At 37.8% G+C, this 15,272-nt stretch overlaps 1 protein-coding gene across 3 annotated transcripts in view; it reads left to right on the top strand.

Moving 5' to 3' along the window:
- The window catches only part of MEIKIN (meiotic kinetochore factor), an 89,627-nt gene extending 75,358 nt beyond the window's left edge, over nucleotides 1-14,269 (top strand). For all 3 annotated transcript variants that reach the window (XM_073878537.1, XM_073878536.1, XM_073878535.1), the window contains 2 exons: nucleotides 4,834-4,957; nucleotides 13,461-14,269. In XM_073878537.1, coding sequence (XP_073734638.1) covers nucleotides 4,834-4,957; nucleotides 13,461-13,492 — 156 coding nt within the window. In that variant the 3' untranslated portion in view covers nucleotides 13,493-14,269. The remainder of the gene's footprint in view (nucleotides 1-4,833; nucleotides 4,958-13,460) is intronic.
- The last annotated feature ends 1,003 nt before the right edge of the window (nucleotides 14,270-15,272 follow it).

Here is a 15,272-nt window from a genome sequence, read left to right as displayed (position 1 = left end):
TATTTATTTATTTATTTATTTATTTATTTATTTATTTATTTATTTATAGAGCACAAGCAGGGGTTGGGGCAGAGGGAGAGGGAAAGAGAGCATCTCAAGCAGACTCCATGCTGAGTACCTGTGGGGCTTGATCTCATGACTCTGTGATCATGACCTGATCTGAAATCAAGAGTCAGATGCTTAACCAACTGAGCTACCCAGGCTCCCTTTTCTATTGTTTTTCTATTTTCTATTTCATTGATTTCTGCTCTCATGTTATTTTCTTTTGTCTGGTTACTTTGAGTTTAATTTGGTTTTCTTTTTTTACTTTCTTAAGGTGGAAGCTGAGTTCATTGATAGGAGACCTTTCTTCTTTTCTCCTTCTTCTTCTTTTCTCTACAATACGTATTTAATGCTACAAATTTGCTTTGACTACTGCCTTAGCAGCATCCCACAAGTTTTTACATGCTGTATTTTCATTTTCATGAAGTTTAAATACTTTCCATTTTCCCAATTTATTTATTCTTTGATCAATGGCCTGTTTAGAAGTATGCAATTTCTTGTCCACATATTTGGAAAATTTTCAGAGATCTTTCTGTTATTAATTTCTAATATAATCCCGTTGTGGTCTAAGATTGTTCTGTGTATGCCTTGTCTGTATGCGTTTTTTGAGACGTGCTTTGTAATCCATTTGGTTTATGTTGGTAAATATTCTGTGCACACTTGAGAATAATGCATATTTTCCTTTTTTTTAGTAGAATGGTCTACAGTATCAGTCACATCAGGTTGGTTGATAGTAATGTTCAAGTCAATTATATCTTTGCTGATTTTTTGCCTATTTTGTCTATCAATTATTAAGAGGTATTAAAATATTGGACTGTGGTGGTGGGTTTGTCCATTCCTCCTTTCATTTCTTTTTTATTTCATTTTATTTATTTATTTGAGAGAGAGAGAAAGAGAGAGAGCATGACCTGGGGGAGGGGCAGAGGGAGAAGCAGGTTCCCAGCTGAGCTCGACATGGGGCTCGATCCTAGGACCCTGGGATCATGACCTGACCCAAAGGCAGACGCTTAACTGACTGAGCCACCCAGGCGCCCCTCTCTCATTTCATTTCTATCCTCTTTGTTTTATATATTTTGAAGCTCTGTTACTAGGTGTGTAAATAGTTAGGATTGTTTAGGATTGTTGTTTTCTTGATTAATTCACCCTTTTATCATTATGAAGGAACTTCTTTATTACTGGTAATATTCTTTGCACAGAAATCTACTTTTTCTGGTATTAATATAGCTACTCTAGCTTTCTTTTGACTGTTGTTAACATGGTATGTATTTTTGTATACTTTTACTTTTTTAAAAAAATGTGTTTTTTTAATTTTTAAAGAAGTTTTAGATTTGCGGCAAAATTGAGAGAGACCTGGAGAGATTTCTTATATCACATTGCTTCAATACATGCATAGCCACCACCATTATCAACATCATCCACGAAGTGGCACTTTTTTTTTTTAACCAAGGATAAACCTGCATTGGCATATTATAATCACCCCACACAGTCCGTAATTTAACTTAGGGTCCACTCTTGGTGTTGTGCATTCTGTGGGTTTGGATAAAATTTTATTGTTGTCAGTATTTTAGATATTGTCTATTTTAATAGGCCTGTGGTAGTATCTAATTGTTGTTTTAATTTGCATCTCCCTGATGAGGAAATATGATGTGGAGCATCCTTTAATATGCTTACTTGCCATCTGTATATCTTTGATGAGGTGTCTGGTAAGGTCTTTGGCCCATTTTTTCATTATGTTGTTTTCTTATTGTTGAGATTTAAGGAGTCCTTTGTAAGAGTTATGACCCCTTGGAGTATCCTGCCTGATAAGAGGTCTTTGTACGTCCTGATAGTTTATGCTAAATGTGATTTATGGTAAACACCTGTTTTTGATGCCTGAGGCTTTAGGCAAACTTTGTATCAGTTTGACCTCTAGGAGACTGGTCTGGGGCAAGGTTTACTGGGCTTCTCATGTTGGCAACACTTTGCACATGAGAAAACTAAATGTTATCCATGTGATTCAACTAGGAGAGGACAACTGGAAGCTTATTATCCTGGATTGAGCTCTGTGTACTTTTTCTCCTGGACTCCACTTATGTGCCTTTTCCCCTTGCTGATTTTAGTCTGTATCTTATTGTGTAATAAGCCTTGACTGTGAATATACCAGCTTTTCTGAATCTTGTGAGTCCTTTTGGCAAATCATTGAGACTGAGGTGGTCTTGGGTACTGAATTATCTTTTTTTTCTGGATATTTTTAAATTCTTATTTGTGGGTGTACTGTAATTTCACTGGAGTGTATACCTAAAGAGATTAATATTTTACTTGCTGTTGGCTTTTTGTTCTTTATTTTTTATTTTTATTTATTTATTTATTTTTAAGATTTTATTTGTTTTTGAGAGAGAGGGGGAGAGATAGTGAGCACGAGCAGGGGAGAGGGGCAGAGGGAGCCTGATGCGGAGCTCAATCCCAGGACCCTGGGATCATGACCTGAGCTGAAGGCAGACATTTAACCGACTGAGCCACCCAGACACCCCTATTCTTTATTTTTTAAAGATTTATTTATTTATTTTGGAGAGAGAGCAAGTGCAGGGGGAGGGGCAGAGGGAGAGAGAGAGAGAGAGAGAGAGAAACAAACTCCCCACTGAACGCAGAACCAAAAGTGGGGCTTGATCTCAAGACCCTGAGATCATGACCAGAGCCAAAAATCAAGAGTGGGACATTTAACTGATTGAGCCACCCAGACACCCCTGTTGGTTTTTTATTCTAATGTTGTTTGGGACATTGGCTTCCTGAATGTTTGCACTCATGTTTCTCATCAGTTTGGGAAATATCTCTCTGGGATGATAATTGGCATATGTTAGGCATCTTTCTATCCTCTCTATCTTTCAGACTCTCTTTAATATTTTTCATTTATTTGTTGTATTCTGGGTAATTTCATCAGTAATTCTTTAGTTCTGTCCACTTTTCTGCTTAAGGCTTCCAATGAACTTTGTATTTCAGCAATTTTATTTTTCATTTCAAGACATTCTAGTTGTTTCTTTTTCACATCTGCTTTTCACTCCAGATAGTCTCTTGTTGCTTGCTCATCCATGAGATTTCAGTTGTTAATTCTTTAATCATTTCATACATTGTTATTCTATTCTGATTTGGCAGTTCTGATATCTGATGTCCTGGGAGCTTAACTCCCCTCTCTGATATTCCTGTATAGTTTTACACATGGTAGCTTGATTTCTCATGAGTTTGGTACTTCCTTTATTGTTGTTATAATAAAATCAGAGGATGAGGTGAAATGTATTTTGTTCATTATTTCTGCTTGTAACTGTTCTGAGCTGAATCTTGAAGAACAACTCTGATTCTGACCCTGATCATTTATTTCCTTACTCTTACTTGATAAGAATTCTATTTGCCTAAAATGGGCATTCCATCCTCCTAAGAGGATATGTATCTGTTTCTACTACAACGGCTATAGCTAGTGTCGGGTATCACTCTGGGACCACTTTTGCCCCCTAAAGGATTTTGGCTTAGTATCAGAATCTCATGTTGAGAATTCCCTTCTTCCTGCTGACCCATTTACAACATCTCTGTCTGAGCCAGTCACTGTGCCCAGGGGCATAGCATATAGTGATTGGCTGGGCTGGGTTTTAGGGCCTCTTGGTGCTCAGAAGTATTATCAGCTCCACCTGAGCCATAAGAAAGGGGTGTGTGCAGGCTGGGAGAATGAGTAGATTCTCCCAAGAAAATTCTGGTACTATTCAGTACCAGAAGAATAGAAATTATGCTGGGCAGAAAAATATCAGATGCCTACCACAGAGGATGATAGGAATTTTGAAGTAGAAGTTATTTCTATATAGGCTTTACTTACAGTGGGAGGAGCCCTTGGTAAATACGTATGTCTATTTCTGAGTTCTAAGAAACAAGCTATGTCACTTTTGGAAGATACAGTATTTCTTTATTCTAGAGTCTGTCTGTTTGGCAGTTCTCAAAATTCATTGAGTTGGGAAACCAAGGAAATCTAGTATATGGCTCAGAATTAAAATAAATTTGTGTTTTAATTCGGTAAATCTTGTAAACTTGCTCTTGCACTTTGGAATGCTTGAATCTCAACTCTATCATTATTCTCTCTCTGTCCTTAAATAAGGTATCCAAATTCTCTGAACCTAAGTTTCCTCATTTTACAAGTGGGGATGATATAATCTTCCCTGTCTCGTTCTTGTGCGTATTAAATAAGCAAATGTTTAAAAACCATTTCATGAGGGCGCCTGGGTGGCTCAGTTGGTTAAACGACTGCCTTTGGCTCAGGTCATGATCCTGGAGTCCCTGGATTGAGTCCCGCATCAGGCTCCCTGCTCAGCGAGGAGCCTGCTTCTCCCTCTGACCCTCCCCCCTCTCATGTACTCTCTCTCTCTCTCTTTCATTCTCACTCTCTCAAATAAATAAATAAATCTTTAAAAAAAAAAAACATTTCATGGGCGCCTGGGTGGCTCAGTTGGTTAAGTGACTGCCTTCGGCTCAGGTCATGATCCTGGAGTCCCGGGATCGGGTCCTGCATCTGGCTCCCTGCTCAGCAGGGAGTCTGCTTCTCCCTTTGACCCTTTCCCCTCTCATGCTCTATCTCATTCTCTCTCTCAGATAAATAAATAAAATCTTTAAAAAAAAAGCCATTTTATTAGTGTCTGGAGTGGAGTAAGCATTTCATAAATGCTTCTGTCATTAATATGTATGAAATATGGATATTGAAATGATTTGCCTTTGAAATAAAACAGCATACAAATACAATACCTGGAAGAATTATACACTATTTTTTTTCTTTTTCAGGTTCCTTCAAATACATCAGAAATATGTTGTATTATTAGAGCAACACCAGGAACTAGACAAAAGAAAAGTAAAGGTGTTATTGTAAAGAAGAAGAAATATTCCCCACCTAAAGATATTCCTCAAGGTACTATAATGTGAATGCACAGCTTATTTTTTTGGATGATATAAAACATTTTTTCATTGTAAAATCCTTATGCACACAGGAAGTCCACTTACAAATTGTATTCTAGGAGTTCTTGTACAAAGTGAAAACGATAGAACCTGAGTAAAATAGTTTTTTGAATGTCAGATATTTAATCTTTTGAAAAATTAGCTTATGCCATTGATCTAAATGTATTTATCTAGGATACATTTTCTTATAACTATTTGAAATTTAGTGTTCGGTTTCACCTTTAGTAGCATTCTTTGTTAAAATATTTTTTATATATTTTTGCATTCACTTATTGTTGGTTGAGCATTTCCTCTGTGAAAGGCACTGAGCCAAATACTATATCTCATTTATTTCTCATGATGACTTTATAATCCTCATTTTATATGTGAAGAATCTGGGGCTTTAAGTAGTATGCAATTTGTTTAAGGTTGTACTGCTGGTAGTAGAGAGGAATTCCATCTTTCAAGGCTTTTAAACTCCAAGTTTAGGTTTTTCTGTTCTCCTAAGTCACTGGAGCCTGGGAACCTTTTATTAGTAAGCAGGCAGTGAAGCAGTTGAAATTTAATAGATTATGTACAACTTCAATCCAACTAAACTATCTACTTTTGATCCTTGTCCCCATTTCTGACACAGAGCCTATGCCGAGCACTCCCTAAGTCCACAGAGGTTTTTCTCTTTTTTCCTAAGTTCCTTAAATACTTAATTCAGTGCTACTCATTTGACACTTACTAATATATTACTACCTCACATAATTCACAATGCTGACTTTTCATATTCTTCAGATTAGGAAGTTTTCAGACAGTGACCACATAATAGACTTTTTTCTATCTCTATCTCTGATGACATTAGCATGGTAGTAGGGAATAGTAGATGCCATATCAGGGTTTTCCCAAAATAGAACCAGTGGGATATATGTACACACATTTACATATACATAACATATACATATACAGAGAATTATTTCAAGGACTTGACTTAGGCAGCTGTAGAGTCTGGCTGAAAACTGTAGGGCAGGCTGGAAACTCTTGAGCAGGAGTTGATGATGCAGTCTTTAGGAGGAATTTCTTTTTTCTCTGAGAAACCTCAGTTTTGTTCTTAAGGCCTTTTAACTGATTGGATGAGGTCTACCTACATTATCAAGGATAATCTCATTACTTAAAGTCTATTATTATAGATGTTAACCTTATCTACAACCTTACCTTCACAGCAACACCAAAATTAGTATTTGATTTAATTGGTTAATATAGCCTAACCAAGGTGACACAACTAACCATCACAGCCTATTTCATGTCAACTATGTATTCATACACATGTCCTTAAACCATAATTAATATGTAAATAAAGAAAGTAACAAAGTTATACTTCTGCCTAACATAATGCAGCTGTCCTACATACAACCGAAATTGTGCTAACTCCTTCCCCAGAAGAGGATGCAAAATCCTTGGATGGTGCTTACTCCTCTTCTTGATATCCTGTTATGATAGAGAGTTAACTATTAATACATTTTATGTTAGTTGATACAGGAATAAGAGAGGGAAGAAAACAAAGATATTTGCTTAAACTAGTTAGGTGGACATAACTGGTATTTATAACTACCTTCCTCCATTTCATATTTCCTCTTCCCTCAGCAAGCATCTCAGCTGGTCATAGTTCTTAAGCTAGTGGGGTAATATCAACCTCATTTCAGTAAGGTCTAGGCCATTAGTTCTCCTTGGGCTGGGTTGTTGTACTTTTCCATTGACCCTAATCTCAGGGCATAATAATAATAAAAGATGCCCTAAGGAATATCCTGTATTCTAGATATACCCTTCCTTGCCTCCATTGCAGAGGAAATTTCACTTGAGTGGTCAGGATCAGTCACCCTGGCCCGCATAGTAATTCCCTTTTTTGCTTGTTGATTCAGAGGCCTGAGGAGCCCAAAGCAGCCAGGTCGCAGTCTTAGCTTCAGGTTCGTTGGAATCATTGCTGTGTCTCTTGGTGGAAACAGCCCTCCCTTTGGAACTAAGACCTCTAGGCTAGCAGAGCATGGCCTGTCATGGGAACAGGAAGCAAAAAATTTTCCTAGTAGATTATTAGGGATAATATTGAGTGATCTCATTTCCATCTCCATTTCTTGATTCCTGGACCTGTGAATCCTGGCTGTGGGAGAAATAGCACCACATATTGAATGCTGATTCAGAGCATATACAACATTCTGAAGAACCTTGTCTCAGCCCAAGGTATTGCTGCCTAAAGGGTGCTTTAACTGAGTCTTCAAAAGGCCATTCTACTATTCTGTCAAGTCAGCTGCTTCAGATGGTGGGGAACATGGAAAGACTAGTGAATTCCATGAGCTTGGGACTTTTGCCACTTTCTTTTGCTGTGAAGTGAGTTCTTTGATCAGAAGAAATGCTATGTGGGATACCATGATGGTGGATAAAGTATTTTCTAAGTCGTTGGATGGTTGTTTTGGTAGAAGCATTGCATGCAAGACAGGCAAATCCATATGCAGAATAAGTGTCTATTCCAGTAAGAATAAAAGGCTGTCCCTTCCATGATGGAACTTGTTCAAGGTAATCAACCTGCCACCTGGTAGCTGGCTGATCACTCCAGGAAATGGTGCCATAGTGGGGATTTGGTGTTGGTCTCTGCTGCTAACAAATTGAATACTCAGGCGCCTGGGTGGCTCAGTTGGTTAAGCGACTGCCTTCGGCTCAGGTCATGATCCTAGAGTCCCGGGATCGAGTCCCACATCGGGCTCCCTGCTCAGCAGGGAGTCTGCTTCTCCCTCTGACCCTCTTCCCTCTCGTGCTCTCTACCTCTCATTCTCTCTCTCAAATAAATAAATAAAATCTTAAAAAAAATTGAATACTCATCAGTGGCTATAGCCAGGTTGACTTTAGTGAATTGCTGAGCCCATGCATAACCACCATCCCTGCCAACATGGTCACTTCGTTCGTTAGCTTATTGGGTGATGGCAGAAGTGGCTGGAGAAAGAGGCTAACTGTTATCCACAGAATGGGTCATCTTATCTACTTGATTATTAAAGTCTTTGTCTGCTGAGATCACCCTTTGGTGAGTATTTCAGGGGACGCAGATACCTTCATATATTTTTGCCCATTCAGAGTGGTCTGTCCAAATACTTCTTCACTCTTATCTCCTTGTCATCAATTTTCCAGTCATGTACCTTCTATGTCCCTAACTATCCAGCCAAACTATTGGCCACAGTCCATGAATCAGTATATAACCACATATCTGGCCACTTCTCCTTCCAACAGAGTAAACGGTGAGATGTTTCTTTTGAAGTTCTACCCACTGGGGAGATATACCTTCGCCAATTTCCTTCAGGGATGTCACAGAAAGGAGCTGTAGGTCCTGTAGCTGCCCCTTTCAGGTGTTGCCTGCATATCATGTAGAACCATCTGTGAACCAAAGCTGAGGTTTTTTTTCCCCTCAATCAGCTGATTGTGGAGGACTCCCTATAATGCCAAAAGTGCAGGCTGGGAGAGAGAAGATAGTGTAGCAGCAGTACGGACCATGGGCATTTGAAACACATCCTCATCTAACCTACTTGTGCCTTTGGGGCTCTAGCTCAATTTTATATATACCATTTCTTTTTGACAATGCAGTGCTGTTCTGCACAGCCAACTTTGTGGCTTGGTGCATCAGACTATGTATAATTCATGGTTGGCAGCTCAGGTCTCATTGTAACTTGGTGTACCATGGTTAAATATTCAGTCTCTACAAAGGCCCAGTAGCAGACCAAAAACTGTTTCTCAAAAAGAGTAGTTATTCACAGAAGATGCTAAAGATTTGCTCCAAAATCCTGAGGACCTGTGCTGTGATTCACCTACAGGATCCAAACAACATGTATATCTCTCAGTGACACTTCAAGTACCATTTGATCTGCTAGATATTATGGTACAAGTGGCAGAGCATCTTGCATAGTAGACTGGACCTGTTGTAGAACCTTCTCTTATTCTGAGGCTCCCTCAAAACTGGTAGCCTTTAGGCACTGAGTAAATGGGTTGGAGTAGTACACTGAAATGAGTCATATGTTGACTCCTAAATCTAAAAAGGCTCACTAGGCATTGTGCCTCCTTTTTGGTTGTAGGAGGAGCCTGATGCAACAACTTATTCTTTACTTTAGGAGGTATAACTCTCATATCACTGGGCCCCTAGAAATTTCACTGAGGTGGAAAGAGACCCAACAATTCCATTTCCCTGGACCATGGAGACCCAGCAATTCCCCTTCCAATAGTATATCCAACTGTAATGTGTACATATGTTCATCAAAAGATGTTTGCTAGAATGTTCATAGCAGCACTTGGATAATAGCCCCTAACAGGAAATAATCCAAATGGCCATCAACAGTAGAATGGATTAATAAACTCTGGCACATTCATTCATTGGAATGCTATATAGCAGTGAGAATCAACAATGCAGAGTTACGTACAACAGTACTGATAAATCTCACATAAGGAGTCAGACACAATAGAGTACATTTAACGTTACTTATATTTAGTACAAAGCTAGGCAAAACTAAACTATGATGAAAATCACCATCGTGGATGTACTAGTTAGGAAGGGGCTATTAACTAGAAAGCATTATGAGATGAAGTTCTAGGGTGCTAGTAGTGTTCCATTTCATTATCTGAATGCTGGTTACATGGGTATGGTAAGTCTGTGAAAACCCATCAAGCTTTACAGTACATATATGCATACTTTTCTGTGTGTATGCTATATTTCAATAAAAAGTTATAGAAAAACTTCTCTTAATTTGATCTTTATGGCAAGTCATATTAATTTATGACATGAGGTAATGTCACAGCTCTGGGTTTAAGTATGCAGCAAATCAAAACTAAATGTGTCTGGGAAGTTCTTCTGAGTGTTTAGACTGAAATTTTTAGTTTAATTCAGAGAGACCCCTTGATGTATGTTGAACCAATTCTGCCACTCCTGGCTTCTTTCTAGGTTCTCACCTCATTTGGCAGCCTCTTCATTTAAGTAATTCCCCCTTCAACTTCTGGCCACTTGTCTCTGCCTTTCCTTTAGTAAAAATAGCAAAGCCCTAAGCTAAATAGTGATCGCATTATTTTAAACATGTAACAGCCTATTTTTAGTCCTGGCATTTAATATTTAGCTAGTTTGCCAGTTATCTAATCAGTACTATAGGATGAAGCTCACTTTTGATGGTCTAGGACCCCTGTTCATTATGATACTTGTTCATTAATAATGCTGATTAGAGAAAAAAATGTGGTGAAAGTGAACCACTAGAGGAGTCCAAAAGAGATGTGATAGAGGAGGTGGTGTGCGTAAGTAGAAGTTTGAGAATGGTGACACCCTGATGAAAGAGACCTTAGAAGACATCCAGTACAAGGTTTCTCAGTATGTGGTCCTCTAACCACCTACACCAGAAATACTGTAGAGCTGGCAAATTATATTCTCTAGAGATACGGCACAGGGATCTGCAATTTGAAGAACTCTCAAAGGCATTCCAATAAGCACTAACATTTGAGAGCCATTTAATGATCGTCTATTTTGTTCATTTTACATATAATAAAAATGACCTAGCCAGATCAATAAGTGACTTGTCTGAATTCACACAGCTAATTAGTGGTAGAATCAGAGTTAGAACTTAGCTTTCTTGATTTGCAATAGTTTGGGTAACTGTCAAATAAGGCATGGGGGCGGGGAGTAGAGTAGATAGGGCTCTGAGTTTCTCAGCTCCTCCATACAGAGCAGTTTTGCTTCTCTTTGTTTTATATATTGGACTCCTGTATTCTATTTAAAGAGATTTTTTTTTTTTTGTCAAGAAGAGGCTTGGAAAATCATTTCTGTGTACTTCGTACAGTTATAGCAATAGATATCTAATACACTATTACTTTAATTTGGCCAACAAGCATGTATTACACACTGCAATATTAGCTGGGGATGAGTACAGCCTTAGCCCTCCAGGGCTTACAGACTGGTGGTGAGACAGATCTCACAGTCTTCTCTGTAACATGATAAAACTGTAACAAGGCACTGCAGGAAGCTAAGAGGGGATACTTTTAACCTTGCTTTGGAAGACTTCCTAGCTAACAATACCTTCTGGAAAATCAGACAAAACTTGAAACTATCCTTATAGTAAGGTTTTACGATTTCTCTTTTATTTTGATCTTTAGAAGACATGATAAATGATGTGTTATAAATTCATATCTCAAGCTTGTAGTACAATAAGAGACTTTAACTGGATACGTATACATCTTTAGTGAGAAGCTCGAGTTTTTAGATAATAAGAGCAGGCAGATGTATCACATAGAAATATGACGAATGAGATGGAAAACGACTTGAGTATCCTACAGATGGTAGTAGAAATCACTTAAGAATAAGATAGTAGGAAGGGAAAAATGAAGGGAGGGAAATCGGAGCGGGAGACGAACCATGAGAGACTATGGACTCTGAGAAACAAACTGAGGGTTCTGGGGGGGTGGGGGGATGGGTTAGCCTGGTGATGGGTATTAAAGAGGGCATGTACTGAATGGAGTATTGTACGTAAACAATGAATCATGGAACACTACATCAAAAACTAATGATGTGATGTATGGTGATTAACATAATAAAATTTAAAAAAATAAAAAAAAAAGAATAAGACATCCCTAAGTTCAAAACCTAGCTCTGTCACATGAGTAAATTCCTTAAATCCTCTGACTTTTAGCTTCCTATCTGCAAAATTGGCATAATAGTAGTACTTAGTTCAGAGAGTTGTTGCAAGGATTAGAGATAATCTATGTAAAGCAGCTGAAATATAATAGTCACTCCTTATGCAATAAGCATTATTTGTTTCTATAGAGTACGTTAAGTCCTCAAGACTATGTTTTTCTTTTTCCCTTTGGAAATTATTCCTTTGTTTTTATCAAATTGCAAAAGCCTAAAATATATTGGGTGGTTGTTGTATTTGATGATAAATTTGGTTGTGCCTCTCACATAAAGAATAGAGCAGGTAATTGTGTAGCCTTTGACACAGACACATAGATCTAGTACAAATATAGAGATGCCAGTCCGTTCCTTGGGGAAAAAGAAATCAAACTAGATTGACATAATGGAGATTTTTAAACCTGTTGATTTGATGTCAGAATAGATAAAGTTCTGCAGTTGATTAGTTCATTTATTCAGCAAATATTTATTGAATCTAGATGTCATATGTTAGATGAAGTTAGTTGATGGTAATATTCCCGGATCATTGTTTCAGCGATCTGATTCAGTACTTCAGGGGTTTGAGAACCAGTCTAAACTAAAAATGTGTATTGGCATAATTGCCAGGGCTTAGTGACTGATTACGTACTGGTACTGGGTGGTGAGAGAAAAGGACAGTTAGAAGGTAACTCCCAGGTCTCCAGTATTGTAGTTTCAGAAATGATGTGTTCTAGGTGCTGTCCATCCTTGGATAATGTATGAAGCCTGGGTAGGAGTAGGTGAGACTAAGTAGTTGGGTGGGCTAATTACCCACTTGGGAAGTTACTACAAATTGGTATGGAGTAGATTACTGTGGCCCAGTTTTCAAAGTCTTTATTAAATGTACAGATAGTGTCTGAGGTCAGTAGAGAAAACAGTAGGGAGGGGTAGAGGGTAAAACAGGCAGTGCTTCACACATTTTAATATACTGGGGAATTACTTGTAGATCTTGTTAAAGTGGAGATTTTGATTCGTTAGATCTGGAATGGAACCCAAGATTCTACATTTCTAATGAACTTCTACATGATGATGAAATTACTGGTCCATGGACCACAGTTTGAACAGCGAAGATAGAGGTCTCTGGTGTTCAAACTTATCTGTATATCATACTTTCCTGGATCTTTGACTCCCTTTTCCAGAGATTCTAATCTAATTGGTATGAAGTGTGGCCTGTATAGGCTTCTCAAACAACGAAGTTTGAGAATCATTGATAAAGGCCAAGGGGTGATGTATGTCATAGTATGAAAGTGGCAGTGGTAATAGGTAAAACCGGCTCCACTAGGGATCTCCTGGTACCAGATGTAGGGGGAAAGCCCCCAGAATCCTGTATTAGAAAGAACCTGGGTTTAGCTACAGCAACGAGTAGTAGAATACAAAGCAAGGGTGGGTAGGAAAATGTGAGGGGCTTCTTCGTGGATGATGGATGAGGATAAGAAGCACAACTGGATCCACTCCTCCAGGTTACATAGCTGGAGTTAAAGGCCTTGTGATGGCTACTGACAGCCATCTTTGCTGGGCTTCCCATTGGAATGTTATTGAGCAGGTCATTTGCTGTCTCCAAAGAGGTATCCTCAGCCTGTCCAGGAAGGAGTGAGCCAGCTATTCCTTTTTTAAATTATTTTTTCAATGGCCTCTAGATTTATTTCCTAAGGCTTGACAGGATGAAACTAGATTGGCTGGGTGTCAAGAGTTTTTGCCCTCAAGGATTGGTTATTAATAATTATTGATCACCTTCTTGTCATATATATGAAATAATCTATTGTTTTATATTTTTCTCCAGATATTATAATAAAAACAAATGGCAGAATATAGCAGCCATGGCTGAATTTTCACCACTTTGAAGATATACATGAAGTCAAAGTCCATAAAGCAGAATGTCTGGCTGAAATTATATATAATTCAAAAATCAAAATTCTCTAATTATTTGTGATATATCCTGGTAATGAAATTCTACTGAGATTCTTATAATTTACTTTTAATCAGTAAAGAAACATTCTTATGTATGCCTCTTAAATATATGTATTTGTATCGTAAAATAAGAATAAATAGCTTATATTAAAAGACTCTACACTAAACAGATGATTTCAGCTATTTATAAAGAGCAAAGTACCAGGCTACTATGTAACTTCCTTTGTTTTTTTCCCCAAAGTTTGTCCTCTGTATGGATTAAAAGTAGTAAAGTTGTTGAAGCACTAAAAATGAAAATGCTTATATTACGAGCTATTTTTAACAGAACTTAATTGAAACCACATGAGTGAGAGACCTACTTCCAGGTCTGACTGAAAGAAACTCTATACTCTAGTTTGCTGAAGCAGGGAATGTGTAATACGTACAATCAATCATACACTAAGTTTTTGATATATTACCTCATCCTTAAACCTTCTTTAGCTAATACTGTCTGTAAGATTTTGTGTGTTTGTGCATGTGTGATATTATTTGTTGTGGTGTCTCCACACTGCTCTTCCTAAAAAGCAGCAGTCCTGTTGTCAGTGAACATAGTACAATTGTGTAACTGTTGGTGAAATTTTAACTCTTGATGGTTTGCTAATGTTATTATACATAAAAGAAAATAAGAGTCACATTTTCAAAGCTGCTTCAGTAAGAAAATTCTAAAAATCAATGAATTAATTTGAAGTTATGTAACCTATATAGCATTCATTTTTGAAGAGGGGGTGGAGGGATGGGTTAGCCCGGTGATGGGTATTAAAGAGGGCATGTACTGAATGGAGCACTGGGTGTTATACACAAACAATGAATCATGGAACACTACATCAAAAACTAATGATGTAATGTATGGTGATTAACATAACATAATAAAAGTTGGTTTCATGAAAAAAAAAAGAAAAAAAAAAGAAAGAGGCGTTCCATGAAGATATTCTTATAAATGATTTGACAAGGTCGTAAGCCACTAACAAAGCTATTTGTGATTTCTATTTCAAATTTCATCTGGAGGTGAAATACAGGAAAGTTGTTAGGAAATGTAGAAGAGACCATTAAAGATGGAGGCTAAAATCAAATTTAGATCTGAATTTTAAATTGGTACGCAACTAACACAGCAACTCTTGGGATGGTTTTAAAAGCAGAAATGTGACAAGCAATGTGGGGAAGAAAAAATGAAATAGAAGGCCTATTCCCTACTTTCAAGGAGTTTATCATCTAAGCGGGAAGCAAAAGGACAAATTACTTGATAGTTTCTAATCAGGTGGTGGGTTCCTGTGAGAAAGAATGACCCTGATTCTTAGTCTGGGCCTAGTGGGGCTGGAGGAAATAAACACTTATTTCATACTGCTGATAAGGAAAATAGAGCTAGCTCAGAAAGAAGTAAATACTTAGACCAGGCTAATGTGATTTGGAAAGTGACAGAGCCTGGATTTGAAGGCAAGAGTATTTACGTCCAGTTTTTTTTTTTTTTTTTTTTTATCATCTAGAGCATAGGGAAAAATGGGAGGGGAAAAGGATTTGCAACTGGCATTCAAGAGGCTTAGGGGTGGAGGGTATGACTTCTCTTATGATTAAAAGGAAGGAGAGTAGAATAAGCTTGATGGTTGTCTAGAAAGCATGAGAAGTCCAAAGAGGATTTCTGTTGGCAAAT

This window comes from Callorhinus ursinus, unplaced genomic scaffold, assembly GCF_003265705.2.
Source record: "Callorhinus ursinus isolate GAN/ISIS: 27379988/994484 unplaced genomic scaffold, GSC_fseal_2.0 scaffold30, whole genome shotgun sequence".
Taxonomy (NCBI): Eukaryota; Metazoa; Chordata; class Mammalia; order Carnivora; family Otariidae; genus Callorhinus; species Callorhinus ursinus.
Note: the sequence above shows the minus strand (reverse complement) of the source record. Positions and strands in the feature narration are given on the sequence as shown.